At 36.3% G+C, this 25,059-nt stretch overlaps 1 protein-coding gene across 1 annotated transcript; it reads right to left on the reverse strand.

The window, feature by feature from the left end:
• Window positions 1-18,570: 18,570 nt before the first annotated feature.
• LOC141553818 (uncharacterized) lies at window positions 18,571-23,945 on the reverse strand. Its single transcript, XM_074285274.1, has 4 exons — window positions 23,922-23,945; window positions 22,781-22,830; window positions 21,852-22,006; window positions 18,571-20,096 (listed from the first exon to the last, which is right to left on the reverse strand). Exons 2-4 carry the CDS (start codon window positions 22,824-22,826, stop codon window positions 18,957-18,959), a joined length of 1,341 nt encoding a protein of 446 aa, XP_074141375.1. The 5' UTR covers window positions 22,827-22,830; window positions 23,922-23,945; the 3' UTR covers window positions 18,571-18,956.
• Window positions 23,946-25,059: the final 1,114 nt, after the last annotated feature.

A 25,059-nucleotide genomic window follows, 5' to 3' on the forward strand; every position in this document is an offset into this window, starting at 1 on the left:
AATTCTTGTGGCAAGTTTTAACTTAATTCTTGAGTAATAATTGTCATCACTTGACTGAGAAGTCTCCATCTGTATTTCTGCATGTTCTCTTATTTTTCTATTTGTTATAGAACCTGCTTTGTTTTTTTTTTCCTCTCAACACTCTCATTATGTCAATCTTTGGGCTAAGAAGATTTTTTCTCACCACTGCTGAATTTAAAGAATTTTTTCCTTTTTTTTTCTTTTGCAATTTTGGATTACAAATTTTCTCTCCGCTTTGAGTCCCTCCCCCAGCCATGGAGTAATAAAGCAATATTGTATCCATTATAAAAGGGAGGTTAATTTGGTACTGGCTAAGAAATAGACCAGTCGATCAGTGGAACAGATTAGGTACAAAGGACAAAAAAGGGTACATCTATAGCAATCTAGTGTTTGACAAACCCAAAGATACCAACATTTCAGATAAAAATTCATTATTTGAAAAAAACTGTTGGGAAAACTGGAAATTAGTATGGCAGAAATTAGATAAGGATCCATACTTAACACCATATACCAAGATAAGATCAAAATGGGTCCATGATTTAGGCATAAAGAATGAGATCATAAATAGATTAGAGGAACAGAGAATAGTCTACCTCTGGGACCTGTGGAGAAGGAAGGAATTTATGACCAGAGGAGAACTAGAGGTCATTATTGATCACAAAATAGAAGATTTTGATTACACCAAACTAAAAAGTTTCTGTACAAACAAAACTAATGCAAACAAGATTAGAAGGGAAGTAACAAATTGGGAAAATATTTTTACAGTTAAAGGTTCTGATAAAGGTCTCATTTCCAAAATATATAGAGAACTGACCCTAATTTATAAGAAATCAAACCATTCTCCAATTGATAAATGGTCAAAGGATATGAACAGGCAATTCTCAGATGGTGAAATTGAAACTATATCCACTCATGAAAGAGTGTTCCGAATCAGTACTGATCAGAGAAATGCAAATTAAGACAACTCTGAGATACCATTATACACCTGTCAGATTGGCTAAGATAACAGGAACAAATAATGATGAATATTGGAGGGGATGTGGGAAAACTGGAATACTGATACATTGTTGGTGGAGTTGTGAAAGAATCCAACCATTCTGGAGAGCAATCTGGAATTATGCCCCAAAAGTTATCAAATTGTGCATACCCTTTGATCCAGCAGTGCTACTACTGGGCTTATATCCCAAAGAAATACTAAAGAGGGGAAAGGGACCTGTATGTGCCAAAATGTTTGTGGCAGCCCTTTTCGTAGTGGCTAGAAACTGGAAGATGAATGGATGTCCATCAATTGGAGAATGGTTCGGTAAATTATGGTATATGAAGGTTATGGAATATTATTTCTCTGTAAGAAATGACCAGCAGGAGGAATATAGAGAGGCTTGGAGAGACTTACATGAACTGATGCTGAGTGAAATGAGCAGAACCAGAAGATCACTGTACACTTCAACAACAATACTGTATGAGGATGTATTCTGATGGAAGTGGATATCTTCAACATAAAGAAGATTCAACTTAACTTCCAGTGGATCAATGATGGACAGAAATAACTACACCCAGAGCAGGAACACTGGGAATTGAATGTAAACTGTTAGCACTACTGTCTATCTATCCAGGTTACTTATACCTTCGGAATCCAATACTTAACATGCAACAAGAAAATTGTATTTACACACACATATATTGTATCTAGGTTATACTGTAACACATGTAAAATGCCTGTCATCTAGGGGAGGGAGTAAAGGGAGGGAGGGGAAAATTTGGAAAAATGAATACAAGGGATAATGTTATAAAAAAAATTACTCATGCATATATATTGTCAAAAAACTTTATAATTATAAAATTTTTAAAAAATAAACAAAATTTAAAAAAATAATAAAAATAAAAGGAGGGTTAGGGAAAACATTTCCATATTAGCCAATAAAAAAAGGAAAAGAAAGCAAAGTAAAAAAAAAAAGTGGAAACATTATTCAATCTCCAATTATTGGTTCTCTCTGAATGTGGATAGGATTTTTCATCAAGAATTTTTGGCATTGTCCTAAATTATTGTATTAATCAAAGCAGCCAAGTCTTCCCCAGTACTATTCTAGCCTGGGGATTCCAAATCAATTCAGTATCATGCTTTAGAATAATGAATCCCTTTAGCAGTCTATTTACATATATTTTATCGAGTTTAACATGTATTGGATTACTTGCCATCTAGGAGAGGGGGTGGGCAGAAAGGGAGATATTAGAACACAAGGTTTTGCAAAAGTCAGGGGGAAAAATTAGTCTTGCATATGTTTTAGAAATAAAAAGGTTCAATAATTTTTAAATTTGAAAATAAAAAAAAAAGATTACACCCAATGTAGCAGCCTCAATTTTTAAGGCATAGAGTGCTTAGAATCTAATTCCAAGGTGGCAAAGAATATAGATTTGCAGCCAAGACAAGTCACAGTTTGTACCCATGGTGGAAAAGGAAAGTAAATCCAATATTGTGCAGTGGCTGTTGTCTGAGTCTGCATGATGAGGACTGTAAACAGTATTGTAAGAGTCCCAACAGAACTTAAGCTTCTTCTCTGCCTTCTCCTTCTGGATAGTTGCCACCAGTAAGGAAACTCACAAATTTACAGGGTGAGATGTTGTAACAGCTGTTAAATCTTGCAAAATATTTGCTTGCATTTTGTTTTCTTTCTCATTTTTTACCTTTTTGATCTGATGTTTCTTGTGCAGCATGATATTTGTGGAAATATGTTTAGAAGAATTGCACATGTTTAATTGGGTTATTTGCCATTTAGGGGAGAGGTTGGAAGGAAGGGAGGAAAAGAATTAGAACACAAAGTTTTGCAAAAATGAATGTTAAAAATATGCATATATTTTGAAAATAAAAAATCCTCAATTAGAGAAAGAAAGAAAGATAGCCAAATTGGAGATTATAAAAAGCTGGTCTGAGACAACTTTTTGAACTGCTTTCAGCTCCAGCAAGCTGAGCACATTTTGGACTCAAGTACACAATTTTGTCTAACTCTTAAGAAGGTACAGAGTCATAGCTTATTGTAGCTTACTCTTAATTTAAGCCCAGCTTCTTTACCCTTATATCATTCTTCCTCCTCCCCCCAAGATAGAATATTTGTAAGAAGGGGAAAAAAGAAGGAAAGAACTAACTCAGATAGAAAATACCATCCACATCTGGGGGAATTAAAGAGACTGGATATTAATACAAGCATAATATACTCACTTTTTGTTTATTTCCTTTCCTTATAGTAAAAATACTACATGTTTTTTTCCCTTTTGGTGTGATTTTTCTTGATCAACATGAGAAATATGGAAATATATTTAAAAGGATTCCACATGTTTAACCTATGTCTGCTTGCTTTTTTTATTTTTGAGATAGAGGAGATAAAGGAATGAGGGAGAAAAAAATTGGAAAAAAAAGTTTTGTAAAAATGAATATTGAAAACTATCTTTCCACCTATTTTTGTAAAACTATCTCTTACACATATCTTTCCAAGTCTTTACATGTATTATAGAACAAGTTGATTTTTCAGAGACTGTGATTTTGACACCATTTTTGGTGAAGAATGCTTGAAAAGTGCCAAAGATTGGGGGAGGAACTAAAAACATTGCTAGATATACATCAGACTCTAAGAGATGTTTCGATATAAATACAATTTCCATTTTAAGAAAACCTATATAAGAAACACTATGCATTATTTGAAAAAATGCCAAGGTTTTCTTTGCTTCCTTGTACTCACACCTGATGAGTACAGTAAGGCAATTTTGGGATCCTGTTAGCCATTAGCATTTGCAGGAGAACAGAATACCTGGTTTTAGGCCCATAGCAGAGAAGACAGTTGTAGTTGACAGCCTAAGGAGTTACCCCAGACATCAAGTTCATTTGGCACAATCATCTGTTTGAGTTCCCATTTCTCAAATCTAAAATTTGAGGGAGGAAAGTGTTGTCTTCTTCCACTTCTGGGGCACTGGGGAGGAAGAGATATGTGGATCAGGGTTTCTCATAGAGGTCTCCTCAACAAGTTCCTCATTTGGTTTGGGATCAGATCTTCTCCAATGTCCTGATCCACATCCTTCATGCTCAGTCTGGTTTTGGTGCCAGTGAAACACAGGACTAAAATCTTAACCTCTGGCTCTTGCTCACAATATCAGCCACTTTGATTTGCTCATGAAGCTCCAAGGAGTGAATTAACCTTTCCTAGCATTTCCTTAGTTCATCTAGTTGCCCCAAACATTCAAACTACATGATACTGGTTATTTTGCCATTTAAAATTTTGCCCGTGGAAGGTTCTTTAAGAGGAGGCCAGTACACGTGTTTGTCTCACTATCACTTCGAATTCTTCTCCCCATATCAATTATGGTCCTCATTGTCTGTCATAGGACTTTGGCTTCTGCTCTTAAATCAGCATCTGGCTTTGCTTTGATTACTCCTAGAATGTAACCTTGATTGGGACCTGAATCTCCACTTGGGGTAACTGTCTCGGCTTCAATTTCACCTCCTTTTCTTCTTCTTTGCCCTATCCCATTGTTCAGAGTCTCTCTGCTTCTTATGTGTTGCAGCATTGAACATGAGAACTTCTAGCTCTGTGAGAACATCCACAGCTACATCCTCATCATCTTCCAGCATGGTCCAAACTGTAGGATTATCAGTTCGACAAAGAGCTGGGAACAGCTCCTCAAGCTTCTGCTTTTCTGTCTTTGAATTCACAACCAGATCTGAGTTACTAGAATGCTCTGCTGGGGGCAGCATGGTTTATACAAGGCAGAACAAGTTGCTTTTCAGAGAATGCATGAAATTGGCACCATTTTTAGTGAGGAATGCTTGAAAAGTGCTAACGGTGATATTTGTTTCCATAAGATGGATCATAAATTCATCTAGGTCCTTACTGTTGATCCCCAAGTGAATGTCAAGCTCTGTGCACCCCTTGGACACTAGGGACAGGTACTCAAGCTTGCTTAGTGCTTCCACAGGTCTGGGATCATTCATCTCAAATCACCAGCTTCTTTACCCCTACAGTCTTTTTCTTCACTCTCTTTGTGTCTCTTTCTTTGTAATGGTTTGAAGCATCACTTGTCATCTTTCCGTAGTGCATTTATTGCCAAAGGAAAGATATTATGCTCTACTCTAAGAAAAGGTAGGAGCTTCTTCCAAATACCTCCTTCCTTCCTTTTATAAAGGAAAAAGTCACTTATTTAAACAACCAAGTCATGGAAGAATGGACCCTCTTATTTAAATACCCAAGAAAAGTACATATGACCTTGAATTTCAATTATAATCTTACCCAACAATTGAAAGGTTATTTTGCTAGAAACAAAATTGAGATTGGTCAAAAGAACCTAAAACATCTGGTAACCCAAGGGTTAGGAGAAGCCAAATCTATAAAATAACTGAAGATGTTAAAGTGTCTTATTAATTAGAAGAATATTTTATTTTTTTTCCATCTAGGATTTCCCTAGATCAGTGAATTCAAGTTCATGTCTCATTCCTACAATTCTGATTTTTACAAGGCTGATGCCAAGATGAGGAAGGCCAGGGGTGCACAGATAGTGGGGAACAAGGATTTCTTCACCTTTGATGTTACCAGGTGCTAAATTGATTATCCTAAGATGTCAAGTCTTTCTTCCTTTTTAAATCCTTCTTTCCTTATCTGCATTTCCCTCCAAAAATATGTGAACAATGTTGGTTTTGGTTGCTAATTTAGTAAAACACAAAACAAAAACAACTGAAGTTTTTTTGTAAAAAAAAAATTTCAAACTTAAATACAAAATGAGAAAAGAAAAAAAAAAGAATTGAACCTGAGAGAAATAAAAATATAACAATAAATTTCCATTTCAAGAAATCCTATAAATAAATATGGTGCATCCTTTTCAAAGCTGCTATTTTTTCTTTGCTTCTTCATTGGTTTTATTCTGATGAATGATAATATTCATCTGGAATTACAAAAGGTCAACAATATCAAGGGAATTAATGAAAAAAATTCAAAGGACAGCGGCCTAGCTATACCAGAACTAAAACTATAGCATGAAGCATTAGTCATTAAAACATTTGCTACTGTCTAAGAAATAGAGTGGTGGATCAATGAAATAGGTTAGGTACACAAGAAACAACAGTCAGTGACTATAGCAATCTACTGTTTATTGAACCCAAAGACCCCAGTTTCTGGTACCAAAACTCACTCTTTAATAAAAATTGCTGATTAAATAGGAAAATAGTATGGCAGAAACTAGGCATAGACCAAGGTAAGGTTAAAATGGATTCAGGAGAGTTGTGTGCTTTTCACCCAATGTGTACTGCCTCCAGATTTACCAGCTCCTCTCTCTCTTAAGGTTTTCAACTTGTCACTTCAAAGTTTGCCATAGATGTTGATATTATTACTCTCGTTGGGTTGACATTGGCTCTGGTGTGTGCAAAGCTGAATGTAGGAAACAATGCCCCTCCATCTGCCTTCCTTTCCATTGTTGGTTGCCCTAGACATAAGGATGTGATGATGTATATGGTCCAGAAAGATAACTAATGGAGATTGGGAGAGAAAGACAAGGCTTCCTTCAAATTCAGTGCCCCCAGACACTAAGTTGATAGTTCTAAGATGCAGACAGAGAATAGCATTGGGAAAAACAACTTTCACAGATGGCGTAAAGTGGGTTCCCACTTTATTCACATGCTAGCCTTGTAAAAAAGTATTTTAAAATTTTAGGGATGGAACTGGACTTGTGAATTTACTCTTCCAGAGAGAGTCCCAGATGTGATAAATGGATGGACATTTGTTTTCCACAATTATGAAAATTAAATTGGGGAAATGAAAGTTAAATCAGAAAACTGAAACCCATGAAGAAGGGTGAAGTTAAAAGAATGTAAGATACTTGGGAGTGGAGATTGACTTTTGTAATAAGGCTGGTTTGCCTGATATTTGAAAAGAATTTTTGGTTCTTTACCCTTAGCTCTCCTCTGTTACCCTTCCCCTAATTGAAGTTCCTTTGGGAACAGGGACTGATTATGTAACAAGGGGTGGAGACTCATGTCTTGTAACTTCTGTAACATCCAATTAATGGAGAATCAGGGAAGGGACTTGTGCTAAGGGTAGGAAATAAAATGTTACCTTGGAGTTTCAAAGGTGTGTCTATTCACCTAAGCACCCATTCTGGCAAGAATGTAAAATAAATCTTTCCTACATTCATCAGTGAGTCAGTACAATTCTTGGCAAGATATTTTGTTTCTTAGAAATGGGGGCTCATCCACGATCTAGACATCATAAGTTCAGGGTGGCCCTATAGAAGTACAAGGAGATGTGTGCCATTGATTTAAATGGCCTTGTGGCTCATTTGAGGCTTTTCCCCCTTGTAGACTGTCCAAAGATCTGAGGACCATGAAGAAAGTTCACTAATGAATCAAGGAAACAGCAATGGATCTGGAGTAGGTTCTGCAACAGCCAGGCAAACTCTATGCATAGAGCAAAGGTAAGAACATGACATCTCTAGTATTGCCTTTGTGGCTGGGATGATCTTATGGGGTCCAAGGTGTCAGACAGGTTTGTAAGATGGGAAATTTAATGGCACCAAGAAGTAGAAACTTCTAAGACATAGCTGTCATTTAGTCCTAAGAGAGACAGGTTACTCAACTCAAGTTGAGTAAATATTAGTAATCTGGGGTCACTGGAGTGTGTAGAGCTTCATAGGAAGCATCTGCACAAGAGATGTATTTATAAGAAACTCTAGGAAAGAAGTAAAGAAATGGGGTCCCAGAAGAAAAGAGATTCTTTTTTGGAAGTAGGGAAGGAAAAACTCTGTACTAGACAGAAAGAAAAGGAATTTAAATGCAGTTTGTGTTTTCATGTATGTGGGTCTATTTTGTCTTCTACATTTCTCTCAGCAAGATGAATTGCAAAATAAAAGAAATGGCCATTTTCTAATTTAAAGGTGCTTGTTTTGTGCATCTTGATGCAAAGTAACCTGAATTTTCTTAAGCTTTCAAGCTTCTCTTTTTAGAAGGAACTGAAAATGAGCAAGGCAAATACTTGTAGACTTAAGTCCAGTCCAGGCTCTTCAAAGAACAGTAGGGTCTCCCCAAACTCTATGCTCTGGAGACAGTCTGTTTCTCTCTATATAGGTCCCTATGTTTTCCAACCCCCTAGAGTCCCAAAACTCTTTTCAGGGGATTCTGGAGTCTGTAAAATAGTGTGCTCTTTTTCTATATAGCTTGGGGAAATCTGGGGAAATCAATTTCACACTTTAAAATTGTTTCCTCTTCCCAATACAGTACTTCATAGGGAAGAGTCCAAAATTTATTAGAGGTAATAGGAGACATAGCCATTTTGCTCCCAAGGGCCCGTGTCTCCATTTCAGGTCTCAATAGTTTATTGACAATTCAGAGACTTTTTGCAGTCTAGGATAGTGGAGGGTTTTTTTTTGGGGGGGAAAGGAGTTTTTTCCCCAAAATGTGACCTAAAATACTTTAAATTTAAATGGTATTTCATAGAATTACTTTCAACTGATGCATTTGAGAATAAGATTTTTAAAAATAGGTGTGTATTAATATTGTAGTATTACTACTAGAAGTTTAAATCTGTATTTGATTTGGTTTTAAGTTTAAAAAAAGATTTTTAAACAAAGTTCTCTGATAACATCTTAAGAGGTCACATGTTTGTATCTCCTAATTAGATGAAATAGATTGCTTTCTAAATGTTTTGGGTAATTTGTAAAAATTATGAGCTATGCTTCAATATTTTGTGAGCTCTGCTAGAAATATATATACATATATATGTATATAAGTTTTATGAAATTTGGCTCAAAGTTATTTAGATATTATCTACATTATCAATCTCAAAGTTTTTAAAAAGGTGATTTAAAAAACAACAGACAAGAAAGATTGATTTGCAAAAGCAATTGATAGTTTGAATGGATCATTCAGTTCGAATATCACAAACTAAAGTATTGATTTTTAAAATAACTATTTAATTGGCATGTATGTTAAAATTGGAAACTTGACAATAAATTACATGAAATTCCTATCCATTTTTGAGGTAGGCTATGTTTATGTCTATTTAAGCTATCACTTATAAAGATTCTGAAATTGCTAATTAAGTTATTTGTGGTATATTATAGTAATATTGAAACCTAAGATTGCTAAGGATTATTGATGTGATAGATTGTTAGAAACGGGGGAGATGGTATGTTGAAAGAGGAGAGAGGAGAGAGAGAGAGAGAGAGAGAGAGAGAGAGAGAGAGAGAGAGAGAGAGAGAGAGAGAGAGAGAGAGAGAAAGAGAGAGAGAGAAGAGACAGACAGAAAATGTTGGTGGGAACAGAGAGGAGCAGGATATTTTGGCTGGCACCAAAAGAAGTGGTTTCACAACCCAAAATGGAGGGATAGAATAGACACCAGGAATAGTAAATATGAAATAGAGTGGGAGAAAAGAGAAAGGGGTTTTAATAATTAATGATGGAAAGAGCAAGTTATTTAATGGAACTTGCTATTTGCCAAGAGAAAGGGAACACTCCATGAAGATGATGCATGCCCTTAGCCAGCAAGCTAAATCCTGAAAAAGAATTAGCACACTAAAAGAATTAGATATGAGGAGAAGTGGGATTGGAAAGCATGGTGCAGTTAAAAGAGATACCATGTGGTATGGAGGAAGAAAGAGAAAGGAAAAGATATCATGAAGTGGAGTGCCATAGTGGACTAACCCAAAGGAAGGCAGCCATCTTGGGGTGGCCAATAAGTAGATTTTATGGGGAGGATTTAACCTCAGGGACATGACTGGGATTTCTGGCAGATTAAGAATGATTCTCTGCAGAGAGTTTGACATAACTTGGATTTCACACTGGACCACCAAAGTGTGGCACCATGGAGCTGAATTGATTACTATCTGTGTCTTATCCTTGCATGTCATGGGGCTGGAGAGGCAAAAAAAAAAAAAAAAAAAAAAAAAAAAAAAAAAAGTAGACTTCAGTCCCTGTTCTAGGATCCATTCTCCTGCTTTGTGAACTTGGCCATGTTTGGAGAAAGTTTGGTTCTGGGTATAGAGTTCCAGTCTCTTCACTTTAGGTTTCTGAAGATTTTAATCAAAATTATAAATTTTGCATTCAATAATGTACTCAAATTTTTCTTTAGCCACAAATCCCTTCCTTCTACACAAATCTGAAAGGTGAACCTCTTAGGATTACTAGGTGAGAACTCAGGTTGTCTGGATAGTGACAAGGTGAGAATTCAGGTTGGACAATTACAAGGTGAGAACTCAGGTTGACTTGATAGAAGGAGCAAGCTCATTGGCTGAAGTGGTTCTTCCCAGAAGCCCTTGCATTATCCCACGCCCATTCTCTGGGAGGATAAAAGAGAGGACACCCAGAGATAGAAGAAGACTCTGCATTGCATCAGGCTTGACGGGGCTCTCTGCAGGAAGGGAAGTCACTTCTCTGGACAAGAGTTAACAGCAACTGCCTGGAGACAACGGTTCGTTACAGGAAGAAGAATCTGTCGGAGAGATTTGAGTAGAAGACACAGCAGATCTCTTCCCAGAGAGTGATCTGGCAGCTTCTGGAGACAACAGCTCGCTACATGAACTGGTTGTTTAATTATTTCTATTTCATTCCCCAGATACAATACCAATTTTTCTAATGAATCTATTTTGTTGTATAAGTCTATATTTTCTGTTGTTCATGAAATGCAATGGAAACATTTTTGCTAATTCTTCAGCAAAGGCAAGTTATTGTATGCCAATTTGCAAAACTACAGATGAAACAGTAGAAGTAATTAATGTGTTAAGAAGCCTTATACCTATAAGTTCAACAAATCATTTTGTCTTTTTCACTAAGGCATTAGATATCATTTGTAATGAATGATCTGCTGATTGATACCAGGAATGATTCAGTGAAGTAGGGAAAATAGCAAAAGAGGTTGTTCTATAATCATAACTTGTTTCGTGCTATCATCTATTCAGGATGTTAAAAAGCAATTCATGCAGGTAATGTTAAATATTCCCAGTACATTACTGTGTTTTATAGACAATTCTCCTTGCTTATCTCCAGGAGCAATGAATGCTTGACGGTAATTTATGGAAGCTTATATAGAAGATTTTTTTCCTCCTATAAAAATGCCACTTTCAAATTTTGTATGATTCACTCTATCAAGACTAGAAAAAGCTCTCCACAAGCCAGGGAATTCTTTTCCATCTCTAGTTTGTATGAGATCCTTCACTAGTGTTCCTGTGTGTGATAAACCAAGCTTTGTATAATCTCCTCCATGATGAAATAATATATTTGTTAAAGGACCATCTGCAGTGACAGTGGGATATAAATTATAGCATTCCTCCCATGATGAGCTCTGGATCCATGTTGTGGAAATGTCCTTTTATGATGGTATTTTGGGGGTACCTAATGAAACTATTGTTTTTATTAATGGCTATTGAAGCAATATACAGTATTCTTATTCCCCAAATATTTTCCCAATCCTTTAGTATGTCCTTTTACCCATTTTCCATGTGATACTAACTTAAGACACTAGATTTCAATTACATTTTTATCAAAGTATATGGGAACACAATTAACCTTTCCTGTGAAGTTAAAATCTGTCAGGTTTAAGATTTCCATAGATTTTATTTTCCCCCTAACAGCATAGTATTATTTGTAGTGATATCAGTAAGTTTGTCCTCCTAAGACACAGTTCATACCCATGGTGGAAAAGGAAAGTAAGTCCAATATTGTGTGGCTGTTGTCTGAGTCTGCATAGAGGAATATAAATAGCATTATAAGAGTCCCAACAGAACTTAGGCCTCTTCTTCTCTTCATATGGTCACCTCTAGTAGGGAACCTCATGAGTTTGCAGGGTGAGACATTTTAACAGCTATTGAATCTTGTGGGATCTTTGTTTTATCCTCAATGATACAGATGTGTCTGTTCGGAATCCGTTTTTCTTCTCCATCATCTGTGGAAACAGAAATATACCCTAATTCCCATGTCAGTATGAGGGATGGTCCATACCATATATTGGTGTGGGGGTCTTACCACATGACGCTAATAGTTAGCATAATGGGGATGGTGCCTGACAGAAGAGGATAAAACTTGTCTGTGGGGCTTAAGTTGTCATCAAATGTCAAAAAATTGATGGTGAAGACAAAAAGAAAGTTGTTGTGAAGGTGAGTGCCACCCAGTATTAGTTCCCATTTTTTTATTTTTGGAAAAATATATTGATGTCTCAATAATGGTGTTTCAAAATCAAACTTGTTATAAGGTTATAAGGATACCAGTGACATGTGAAATATGCATCTCTGTATAAAAAGCTTTGGATAGGGCTGAAGTGTAGGCAGGAGTGCTGTCAGTTTTTAACATAATTGGAAAGGCCATGAGTTGTACAGCGGCACAGGCCTGAATTCTCTCAGATTTGCTAGTGTTAACATCAATAAAACCAGAGTACATGTCCACTGACACATGCACATACTTTGTGTCTCAAAGAATGGTATTTGTCTAACATCCATTTGCCAAATATTTAGGGTTAGTAAGTAAAAGATCTATGGGGGTTTTTTGTAAGAAGCACAAGATATGCAGGGCTTTACTATTAGTCTAGCTTCCTGTTTTGTAATGGGATACAATGTCCTTAATGCTTTAGCAGTCATATGAAATTTATTGTAGCCTGTGCTTCCAGGATATTAAGCACAAGCATTTTGTTTACTATTCCATTAGCAGTGTATAAGGGGTCTGGGAGGTCAGTGTGTGACCGTATATGGTAAGGAAATATTTTGCCATGTTGTGCTCTTAATTGTGTCTGTACTTCAACAAATAATTCAAATATAGACGTTGATTGAAATTTAATATGTGCTATCTTTAAATGCTTTAGAGCAAAAATAGCATAAGCACTGTCAGAAAGTAAATTAATGTCCATAGGCCAAATCTTTAAAGTCTATAAAATAGTAAATAATTCATTTTTGTTGTGTAGACTTAAAAGAAATATCATACACATATTTTGGGGTGAGAGAAGGACAAAAAAAAAGCTACTTTCTTATGCTTAGTAGCATCAGTAAAAACATTAAGACCCTGTGAAATAGGCTTGTCAGTAATTATTTTGGATATCATCCAGGCCCATGTAGAATAAAATTTGGCATTAGGTACAGGAGAGCCATATAAATAAGAGAAGGGAAATTATAACAATTACTGACATTCTAATGATATCTGACACAAAGCATTGAGGAGTCTTGTGGAAAAAAGGAGATATATATTGAAATTACAGGACATCCAGTCAAAATAATGGTCCTTTTGACAACCTTGAATAATAACCTGGCTATCACAGTAACATACCAGACAAATGAAGAGTTAAACTGCATTGGGGTGGTGTCATCCATTCTACAATAGTTTTTTTCTTGATGTAATATCAAAGCGTAATATTCAGGAGTATCTAACAATGTTGTGATTAATCCTTTCTCTAAGTCTATACGACCTGTTTGAGTCTTTTCAGTGCTTTGTTCAAATGTTTGCAGTGCTTTCTTGATGACTAATTTGGTGTGGGGAATTTAAATTTGAATCTCCTCTCAAAATATCATATAAAGGAGTCAATTGTTCATTAGATAATCCTAGTTTTGGGTGAAGCCATTTTATGTCACCTATAAGCTTTTGGAAATTATTTAAAGTTTTTAATCTATCTTTTCTGATCTGAATTTTTTGTAGTCTTATCTGTTGTAACCTGAAAGCCTAAGTACTGAAAAGGAGGGTATTTTTATACCTTCTCTGGGGCTATTTCCAAATTATGCAATTTTAATTGTCTCATCACTTCTTATAAAGCTTACTCAAAGATAAAAGCATCCTTTTGGGCATCCAGCAAGTTATCCATATAATGTAGTAGAATTAAACCTTGCTATCTTTTTCTTATAGGGACTAGCACTTTTGCAACAAATTCTTGATGTTGTGCCATCTGCTGGCGGCCATGGTGAAGTTTCTTTCCACTATATCTAGGAACTGTTCCTTTATCAGTTTTACTAAGCATTTTTCATGAGTCTTCTGGTTTGGCTCTTTGATGTGAATTTGGTCCATTTTAATTACCCTGATTGAAAAAAACACTATTAGAAGAATTAATATTAACAGATTACAGTGCTTCTCTGAGAGGATATGCAACTTGGAGAATAAATTGAGCAGACAGAAAGTTGGCAAAAATGGAGCAGAAAAGTAATAGGGTGCTTTCAGAGATTTGGTGTATAGCCCTGCACTTTCTTATCTGGATCAGAAAAGTATTCTAATCATTACATTTATATACTTCAACATATTCAATAATATCCCACTTGATGAGCATCCCATCAGTTTCCAATTCTTTGTGCTCACAAAAAGAACTGCTATATCTATGTATATGTAGGTCCTTTTCCATTTTTTATGATCTCTTTGGGATAGAAATATATTAAGAGTTATTGGTGTATCAAATGATATGCACCATTTGATTACCCTTTGGGCACAGATGCAAATTGCTCTCCAGGATGGATGGATGGATCACTTTAGAACCCCACCAAGAGTGTATTTGTGTCCAAATTTTCCTCCAAACTCTCCAAAAAATTTACTGTTTTCAAGAGTGTAATGTCAGCTCCAAAGAATTGTGCCATTGAACTCAGAAGTATCTGAATTCTCTTTTTTTTCTTTTACCTTTTTTTTTAATTATAGTTTTTATTTACCAGATATATGCAAAGATAATTTTATAGCATTGACAATTTCCAAACCTTTTGTTCTAATTTTTCCCCTCCTTCCCCCACCCCAGATGGCAGGTTGATCAATACATGTTAAATATGTTAAAGTATAAATTAAATACAATATACGTATACATGTCCAAACAGTTGTTTTGCTGTACAAAAAAAAAAAAAAAAAAAAAAAAGAATCAGTCTTTGAAATAGTGTACAATTAGCCTGTGAAGGAAATCGAAAATGCAGGCAAACAAAAATAGAAGGATTGGAAATTGTATGTAGTGGTTCATAGTCATCTCCCAGAGCTCTTTCGCTGGGTGTAACTGGTTCAGTTCATTACTGCTCTGTTGGAACTGATTTGGCTTATCTCATTGTTGGATCAGAATTGATCATCATAAAATGTTGTTGTTGAAGTATACAACGATCTCCTGGTCCTGCTCATTTCACTCACCATCAGTTCATGTAAGTTTCTCCAGGCCTTTTTGAAATCATCCTGTTGGTCATTTCTTACAGAGCAATAATATTCCATAACATTCATATACCACAATGTATTCAGCCATTCTCCAATTGATGGGCATCCATTCAGTTTCCAGTTTCTGGCCACTACAAAAAGGGCTACCACAAACATTCTTGCACATACAGGTCCCTTTTCCTTCTCTTTGGGATATAAGCCCAGTAGAAACATTATTGGATCAAAGGGTATGCACAGTTTAATGATTCTTTGAGCATAGTTCCAAATCACTCTCCAGAATGGCTGGATGTATTCACAATTCCACCAGCACTGTATCAGTGTCCCAATTTTCCCACATCCTCTCCAACATTGAGCATTATCTTTCCCTGTCATTCTAGCCAAGTTGACAGGTGTGTAGTGGTATCTCAGAGTTGTCTTAATTTGCATTTCTCTGATTATTAATGATTTGGAGCATCTTTTCATATGACTAGAAATAGTTTCAATTTCTTTGTCTGAGAATTGTCTGTTCATATCCTTGGACCATTTATCAATTGGAGAATGGCTTGATTTCTTATAAATTAGAGTCAATTCTCTATATATTTTGGAAATGAGGCCTTTATCAGAACCTTTGATTGCAAAAATGTTTTCCCAGTTTATTGTTTCCCTTCTAATCTTGTCTGCATTAGTTTTGTTTGTACAAAAACTTTTCAATTTGATATAATCCAAGTTTTCTACTTTGTGATCAATAATGATCTCTAGTTTTTCTTTGGTCATAAAGCCATTCCTCTTCCACAGGTCTGAGAGGTAAACTATCCTATGTTCCTCTAATTTCTTTATAATCTCATTCTTTATGCCTAGGTCATGAACCTATTTTGACCTGATTTTGGTGTATGGTGTTAAGTGTGGGTCAATGCCTAGTTTCTGCCATATTAATTTCTAATTTTCCCAGCATTTTTTGTCAGCCATTGAGTTCTTATCCCAAAAGCTGGGATCCTTGGGTTTGTCAAACACTAGATTATTAAAGTTATTGATTATTTTGTCCTTTGAACCTAATCTGTTCCACTGATCTAGTCTATTTCTTAGCCAATACCAAATGGTTTTGGTAACTACTGCTTTATAATATAATTTTAGATCTGGTACAGCTAGGCCACCTTCATTAGATTTTTTTTCATTAATTCCCTTGAAATTCTTGATCTTTTGTTTTTCCATATAAACTTTGTTGTTATTTTTTCTCATTTGGCTCATCTCATTGTTGGAGAGGGCCTCATCCATCAGAATTGATCATCATATAGTATTGTTTTTGAAGTATACAATGATCTCCTGGTCCTGCTTATTTCACTCAGCATCAGTTCATTTAAGTCTCTCCAGGCCTTTCTGAAATCATCCTGTTTTTGGGAGTCTGATTGGTATAGTGCTAAATAAATAGATTAGTTTAGGTAACATCTTTATTATATTTGCTCGCCCTATCCAATTCTCTGTCTTTCAATTCCTACTGCAAGCATTCAATTCAACTCAACACGGTCCTAAGAGTTTTCCCAATTCTGAGGTCATCTCTCTAAGACACTTCTCTCCAAATCTTTATATCTGAATAAACTGAAAGAAGGGATTTGCTTTTGCTCACACTTCAAGAGAGAAGTAGACAGAGACATTTGTCCCCATCTTTGAGTATTATTTGAGTTCAGGGAATTATACTGTCAAGTGATGTCCTTGGGGAAAAAAAAAAAAAAAACTTACTCTGGAAAAAATGACCACTGATGAAGGCATCCACTTTCATAGATTCAAAGACTAGTTTTCTTGATACATGGCTTCAGAGTATATTTCCTGAATTCTGTTTGCCTACTCTTTGTCTCATTTCCAATCGTGGATTCTGAGCTAAGGTAAGGATGGGTTTAATGTCTCTGAATCTCTGTTAGCATGTAGCAGAGTCTTGCACATGATGGAGATAAATGTTTGTGACTGTTTGTTGAGGGCTCTAGGAAGATGTGCCCAAAATTTTGGAATAGACCACAGAACTGGGCCAGAGCTACACTAAACTTAAGACAGTGATTAGAGTGGTGGATAAGGTACAGGAAGATCCTGGTTCTTAGTAGGTGTGTGACCATGGGCAAGTCATTGAACTTCTTTAAGCCTCAGTGTCTTCATGTATAAAAAATGGAGATAAAATTAGTTGTGAGATGGAGTATGCTAGTGTGCATGGAGAGTTAATCTTTGAGCTAGGAAGACCTGGATTCAAGGACTATCTCTGCAATTTAATGACTGAGATGGTGGCCAAGACAATGAAGCTTAATGGCATCTAGGCCACTTCCTAAGAATTTCATGTGCAGAGAAGGCATCCATCTGCTTGAGTAAAGGGAAATGGCTTCAGTCTGTTTTCTTGCCCTGGGAGACCACAGGTTGTATCCAACATAAAACCATTGTTATACCTACTAATTTCTAAGATTTCTATGAGAACCTTATGAGATAAAATAGGTAGAGCATTTTACAAACATCACATTGTTCTCTATGTTTTAATGATTTTTTTTCTTTTATTTATTTATTTGCTTTGTAGGAAATTGGGGTTAAGTGGCTTGATCATGTAGATATTAAGTTTCTGAGGCTAGACTGTAATTCAGATTCTCCTGACTCTAGGATTGGTGTTCCATCCATTGCCACCTGCTGCCCTTGGTTCTTTATTTTTTTCATAAGTTTTTGAAACTTTGACATTAATACTTTGAGAATGAGTGGCAACAAATTGAGGGTAACTTCTTCAAGGAAATCAATTTTCCTTCACACTCTCTTTGCTGTCATGTACATTATCTTTTTATCTGTACTGTGACCATAGCCTCATATTTTAATATAAATTTTATATAAATTTAAATAATTTAATTAATTAAATGATAATAAATAATTAAAATAATAAATTTTAATATAAATTTTTCTCATTATACCCATAGGATTAGGATATGTAAAGTATTTTTATTTGAAATCCCAAAGTACATGAGTTACGTACATAAGAGCTCCTATTAATATAAATGTTAGCCACTAATGACTGACTAAATCCTTCCCTATCTAACTTGGTCAGCATAATACAAGTACCAATTACATTTAAATAAATTGTTCTCTGTTTTGAAGAGGTAAGCTATAAGGTATTGCTTGGCTAGCTTGGTGAACAAGTAAGAGTAGGGCAGAGGGGCAGAAATGTGGGAAGTTTGAAAAAAATTATGTATTTTTACACGAGCCCTTGTTGTATCTTTTGGATAAAACAATCTATACACCCTAGGACAGGATTCTTCCCTAGGAAAGATTTCCAGTGGGTTTATGAATTGGGAATGAAGAATAACATTTTTAATTTTTAATTTTTTTTATTTTCAGTAACTTTTGTTTCTTTTGTAATTCTTTGTAGTTTTTCTCATGCATTTTCAAAACATCATTTTGAAAAATGCCTGTCAAAATGATCTTGAAAGGCCTTTACTAGAAACAAAAAAAAAGAAAGAAAGAAACCTATCCTTGAAAATAAAAAAAACAAAACAAAATTATAATTCTCATCAAATTGCTCCAGGAAAGCCCCCTGAAATAAAAACAGACTCCACAGAACACAAACTAACAAATATACAAAAACCCCAAACAAATCACACTTTTTAAACATTCAGTTTGGTCCTGGACCTCCTCAAGCTCTCACATAATCAATATACCCTGAATTGACAAAGCAAAATAAAGGATTTTATAAGTGTCTATCACCCCATGGTATGCATATTCCTTGAATAAGCCAAGATTCATAATCTTCATGTTATTTGGAATTCATCATTTAACACAGAGAATAAGTCATCTACAAGCCTAATATTTGTGAATATGGCATCTGGTATCTCAGATTTCATTGGGGGTCAGTCTGATATACCTGAGGGTCAGCCACATCTGCCAGGAGGTCAATCAGATCTCCCAGAAGAGCTATCACATCTCCCCCATTTTTAATCAGATGTCCCCGAGAAGCAGCCACATCTCCAAGGAGAGCAGTCAGATCTCCTAGAAGAGCTGCCACATCTTCCAAGGGGACAGTCAGATTTCTTAGGGGGGCAGCAACATCTCCCAGAGAAGCAGTGAGATCTCCCAGGAGAGTTTCCACATTTCCCTGATGGTCAGTCAGATGTCCCTGAGGGGAAATCACAGCTTTCTGAGTGGCAGCCACATCACCCATGGGGACTGTCATGTTACCTATTGAGGATGTCAGATGTCCACCATGAAGATATAATGTGGACCCACATCCAACAGTTCTCTTGTATAAATCAGTGGGATACAGTTCTTGCTGTTTAGAAGAAGGCAACAGTTCTTTTCGTTGCTCCTTCTTTCTCACTAATGAGAGTAGTTGTGTATGCCCTTGCAACACCTGTGGTGATTGATGCTGGGATCGGGTCAACTTTTGCAATGTAAGATGATTCTTGGGCTGATGTGAGGGCTCCTGTTTGTCTTGGAAAAGCACTGGATGATAACATCCATAAAATTGGTCCTTTGTATGTCTCTGCTGCTGCTCCTGCTGCTTCATAGGTGGCTTCAGTTCTCCACAAAAGGAGGTGCAAGAGTCATAATTTTCTGGCCCTTTTGTTTCCTGTATGGCCCAGGAAGATGCCCACTTCTTGGAGCTTCCCTGAGACACTGGTCTTGGGAGATCACCAAGTCGAAGTTCAGTTCTTGGTCTCATTGTTTGGAACGAGACAAAATGAGGTTTGGGGGAACTCCCATATCCATCCATGCAAGCATTCTCAGTGGTTGGTGCTGCACTCTTCCTCTCAAAGAAGCAGTTCCTCGTTGGGCCAGCTTCCTGCCCAGGCTCACCTGCCCAGGAAAGACACTTGGATGCACTGGGTGTCACGAGGTTTTCCTCAGAGATATCCTCTTCTAGAATTGGACTTAGAGGTACTTTTTCCAGGCACATCCGTTTTCTTGAGTTGGTGGAATGCTTAGATGCTCGCCTTTTAGGTTGTATGGGATACCTGGCTCTTCTGTTTTGAAACCAAACCTGAGTGGGGAGTAGAAAACATAATGATATCTGTTAACCTGACTTCAAATTGTTTTTTATCTTGTGATTAAAAAGATATATTTTTTGTTTCTTTAAAGTGGTATTGCGTACCACCATTATATCTGTATCTCAAAGAGACAAAAAAACAGCAGTGAATCTATGCAGAAATATAGTGACTTTTTATGATAGTGAAGAATTAGAAATACAGGGGATGTCCATCATTTGGCACCCCTGTTTGTAGTTCCAAGAAGTTGGGATGTGATCTCAGTGTAGTTGAAAGAATCTTCCAAGGGAATTCAGATCACCTGTTACCTTAGATTAATGTATCTGGGAATGCAAAAATCAGGGAAAACAACAAAAGACCTCAGAACACAAATTGATGCTATGACAAATATTTTATGAAGATGACTCATGTGAGATGATGAACCACAGAAGAAAGCTTATATTATTATATGTGGTCAAAGTTTTAATTTTTTTTAATTGTCTTTTGTTACCATAAAGGCCTATTTGTTGGATATAAAAGAAAGTATTGGTATATGATGATCAATTCTGGTGGGCGTGGCCCTCTTCAACATTGAGATGAACCAAATCAGTTCCAACAGAGTAGTAATGAACTGAACCAGCTACACCCAGAGAAAGAACTCTGGGAGATGACTATGAACCACTACATAGAATTCCCAATCCCTCTATTTTTGTCTGCCTGCATTTTTTATTTCCTTCACAGGCTAATTACACACTATTTCAAAATCTGATTCTTCTTTGCAGCAAAATAACTGTATGGACATGTATACATATATTGTATTTAACAGATACTTTAACATATTTAACATGTATTGGTCAACCTGCCATCTGGGGGATAGAGTGGGGGGAAGAAGAGGAAAAATTGGAACAAAAAGTTTTGCAATTATCAATGCTGAAAAATTACCCATGCATATATCTTGTAAATAAAAAGCTATGATAAATAAAATAAAATAAAAAAGAAAGTATTGGGAAATGGAAGGGATGATTTCTTATTAAATAAAATATTCTATTTAAAACCAAAAAAAAAAAGGAAGCTAAGGGTTTCCTCCATTCCGCAGTGAGGAATGAGAGGAGAACCTAATGAATGTGTCTAAATAAACATTAGTCTATAGACATTGGTATATGGAAAGGGGAGATAATGTAGGATTTTATTTTATAGAAAGATCCCCTTCTATCTGTAATGTCTGAGATAGTTTTTTGGAGGTCTTCTGGATGGGCCTTGGTCTCAGTAGGATAGTCGTCACAAGGATGTACGGGAATAGAGTCCAAGGTCTTTTTTGTCTCCTTCACACTCTGTCTCCTTCACAGTTTGTGTATGTCACAGTCTGATCCAATCTCAGTCTTTCACAGTCTCAGTCTGTCCCAGTCTGACTGTCTGACCCAGTCTTAACCAATCTCAGTTTGAGTCTGACTTTGTCCCCAGTTCTCTCAGCCTTTAAATACCCTATTACAATTATATCATTACAGCATACTGAGTATGTGCCGACTATAGAACTATTACATCACCATGCTAAATACTAAGTATATGTAAATGAGAGAACCATTATCTCACAAATTCCAATGAGTAAACACCTTGTTGTAAGTATCCTTGTTTCAAGTATACTTCTCCAGAGTTCCAGCCCTCTAAATCTATCTATACAAAAATTTTGAAGATACATACATATATGTATACATCTATATATCTATATCTAGTCATTTCCATATCTATAGCATAGACATAAGCTTTCTACTTACTTTTATTTGGTATTCAGGAATACAGGTCAACTTTGAAAGGTGCTCTCTTTCTTTTATGCCAGGATAGCGCTTCTTTGCAAAATAGTTTACAAGAATATTTTTTTGTTCTTCATTTAATACTGTACGTTTTCTTCTTCTTAGCTTGGAACTGTAATCTAAGGGAAAGGGAGAAAAAGAATTGGAGAGTTAGATTACACAAACAAAAGTATTTTCTTCCCTTAGTAGGTCAGATTTAGAGTAAATGACTAGTTGGTGTTTGAATTTAGCACTTTCTTTATTTCAGCCCATATATTTTACATGCAACTCTTTAGTCAGGTTTTCCCATCTCTGAAACCATTTCTTTATGAACTGAATCCTTCTGCTTTCCCCTCAACCTCACCCCAAGAGATCAGCATGCACCATTATTGTCATAATCTGTTATAAAAATCTCTAAATATAACTGTTCATGTCTCATGTCCTAAGACTGTAGCAAATTGGTTACTAATTCATTCAGTATTTTGCATTCTCTTTGGGTGTTATAATACACAAATTGGTAAAAAAAAAAAAAAAAAATTGCATGCATGATTTGGAGAATGGATAGAGTATTAAAACAGAAGAGAAGAGAGGGATTGAGCCCAGTTTCCAATGACTCCCAATGTCAAAAATTAACTATATAATGTGATTATAGACCTAGTTAGAGACTTAGTTCATTCACTGACCTTTTTTTCCCCAAGTACCAAGGTCATGGCACTGTATCCTAAAACAGAAACTGAGGTGAAATTTGAACTTGTAAAAACCCTTCTATAGCTGACTCTAAAATTAGCCCCTAACAGAAGAAGTTAAGTTTAAATTCAACCAAACCATAGAAATACCATATAGAAGTTTTCCCAGGTCACCCAGAGAAAAGTAATTGAATTTCAGGCAGAATTTGAGGACAAATTCTTACTTACCAAAAGAATCCAACTTGCTCTCCTCTGATGCTGGGTTGTTGGCCATCTTCCTTGAAAAGTCAAAAGATCAAATCCAAATGATAGGAAGTAATGGAGGAGCCCTGAGGCTTGGGGTATTAATCAGTCCCTTCAAGTTCCAAGTTTTAGAAAGGAAGACTTCTGCCTATTTTTATTTTCTGGAGAAGCTCTCTGAAGGCAGCTTCACACTTTATATAGGAATAAATACCTTCTCCAAAGGACTGTCTATCTATTAGGTAGACTAAAAGCTAGGTTGACAAGAAAGGTTGGAGCCTTGTAGAGTTCCAGTTGGTTTTCTGGAGGTCTCTGGATCAACCTTGGTTTCAGTCGAGTAATCACCACAAGAATAGCCAGATGTTAAAGTCCAAAGCCTTTATAGTCCCCTTGCCTAGGGCCTGGTCCCAGCTTATATACTCTATTATAATTACATTATCATAGGTGTGAATCTTGTAAAATAGATGTCAATCTTGCAGAATTATATTAAATACTAAGTACATTACTAAAGTAGAGAACTATTAATCACCATGGTAAACTAGATAACCATTATATTATCAGTTCCACTGACAACACCTTGTAAGAATCCTTTTTTCAAGTACAGAATTCTGGCCTACAACAGGGCCTTTTATCTCAATACTCAGAAAATGTAGGTGTTAACTTAGACTTCAGTTGTGTTCCCCCACTCCCAACAACTAAAACATCAATTTCATTTACTTATTTATTTATTTTTGCTGAGGCAATTAAGTTAAGTGGCTTAAGTTAAGTTAAATGAGGTTAGTCCCTGCCACACAGTAGGAACTATTAAGTGTCTGAGACCAAATATGAACTCAGGTCCTCCTGAATTCAGGGCTAGTGCTCTAGCTATTATATCACCTAGGTTAAAACATCAATTTTCTAGAAGATAAGTTGATGTTTAGTAACTGGATGACCAAGTAAATAAAGGGTAGTGTAGAGGGCCAAAGATAGTGGGGGAACTCTGGGTAAGATATAAAACCCTTCAGCCCAGAGGGAACCTGCTCACAATGTCTGGTCTGACTCCCCACCTCCTTTTGGTGTTCACACCTTTTTCTGAGAAGTCAAGGAGGCTGTGACCATCTGTATTCTACTTAAAGCAAGGGATACTTACAGCAGGGTGCTTATTCAGTGTGATTGATGAGATAATGGTTCTCTAGTTTACACATACTTAGTGTGCTATAATGATGTAATCACTCTAGTTGACACATACTTAGTGTGATGTAATAATGTAATCATACTGAGGTATTTAAGGGCTGAAAAGACTGGAAAAGAAACATACACTCTACCTTGAAACTCCATCTTAGACCATCCATTCTGGTGGCTCTCCTAACTCCTTCACTCTTTCACTAAGATCAAGGGTGGTCTAGAGATCCTCCAAAGAGCTAATGCAGACACTGTATTTTGGGCCCAATATGGGGTACTAAATGAGGGGCACTGAAAGAAGACACTACATTGTAGGGCAAACATGGGGCCCTAGACCTGAGGCTCTGGACATGAGGCCTACACTCAGCAGGTGGATTAGTGTTAAGAGTTTTACAAGGTGCTAAGTCACTGGAATGAATAGAGACAATAATTATCTAATTGAAGCATGGTTCAGTATGATTGATCTGATCCTACAAGGAGATGTTATGGGCCAGAACTTGAGACAAGGTAATGTACTTAGTCACACCTTTAAAGAAGTTCATACCTTTAAAGGAAAGGGGTTCACTCATTGGTTCACACATTAGACTTCACACCTTTAGAGAGTGTATATATATATATATATATATATATATATATATATGGTGGAAAGAAAAAGCTTACTGATGGACTTTGGGAAATTCACCACTAGGATTGACTTCCGGGAGATTCACAAGGCAGAAACCCACAATCCCACACTCTTGGAGGCAGAGTCTGATTCATTCCATTTTCTATCTTTGTGCTGGCTGGAGACATTTGGACAAGAGCTCTCAGGAACCAAGGAGAGGAAGGCCTCCAGAAAACTAGCTGAGCACCAAGTGAAGGAGATAAGATTTGGAAAGAAAAAATAAAGGATTTGCACTTTAACTCCTGGCTGCATTTAAGGTAATTAAACTGAAGTGAAAGTAAGGCTGCCTCCAGAAGCTCCCCAAGAAATCTATTCCTAGAGAACAATTACAATCTAGAGAAAAGAACATTACAGATTAGCATGATCATAGGCTCAGTAGAGAAGTCCCTGTGACCAGGAAATAGGGTGAGAATAAAATAGAAATGCAGGAAACTTTGGTAAG

The sequence above is a fragment of the Sminthopsis crassicaudata genome, chromosome 2 (genome assembly GCF_048593235.1).
Source record: "Sminthopsis crassicaudata isolate SCR6 chromosome 2, ASM4859323v1, whole genome shotgun sequence".
NCBI lineage: Eukaryota > Metazoa > Chordata > Mammalia > Dasyuromorphia > Dasyuridae > Sminthopsis > Sminthopsis crassicaudata.

Coding starts and splice junctions, on each gene's coding strand:
- LOC141553818 (XM_074285274.1), bottom strand. CDS start 22,826: ATGGCCAACAACCCAGCATCAGAGGAGAGCAAGTTGGATTCTTTTG. Junction 22,007..22,780: donor GAGCAAGTTGGATTCTTTTG/GTAAGTAAGAAT, acceptor CCTTTCCCTTAG/ATTACAGTTCCAAGCTAAGA. Junction 20,097..21,851: donor TTCCTGAATACCAAATAAAA/GTAAGTAGAAAG, acceptor CTCCCCACTCAG/GTTTGGTTTCAAAACAGAAG.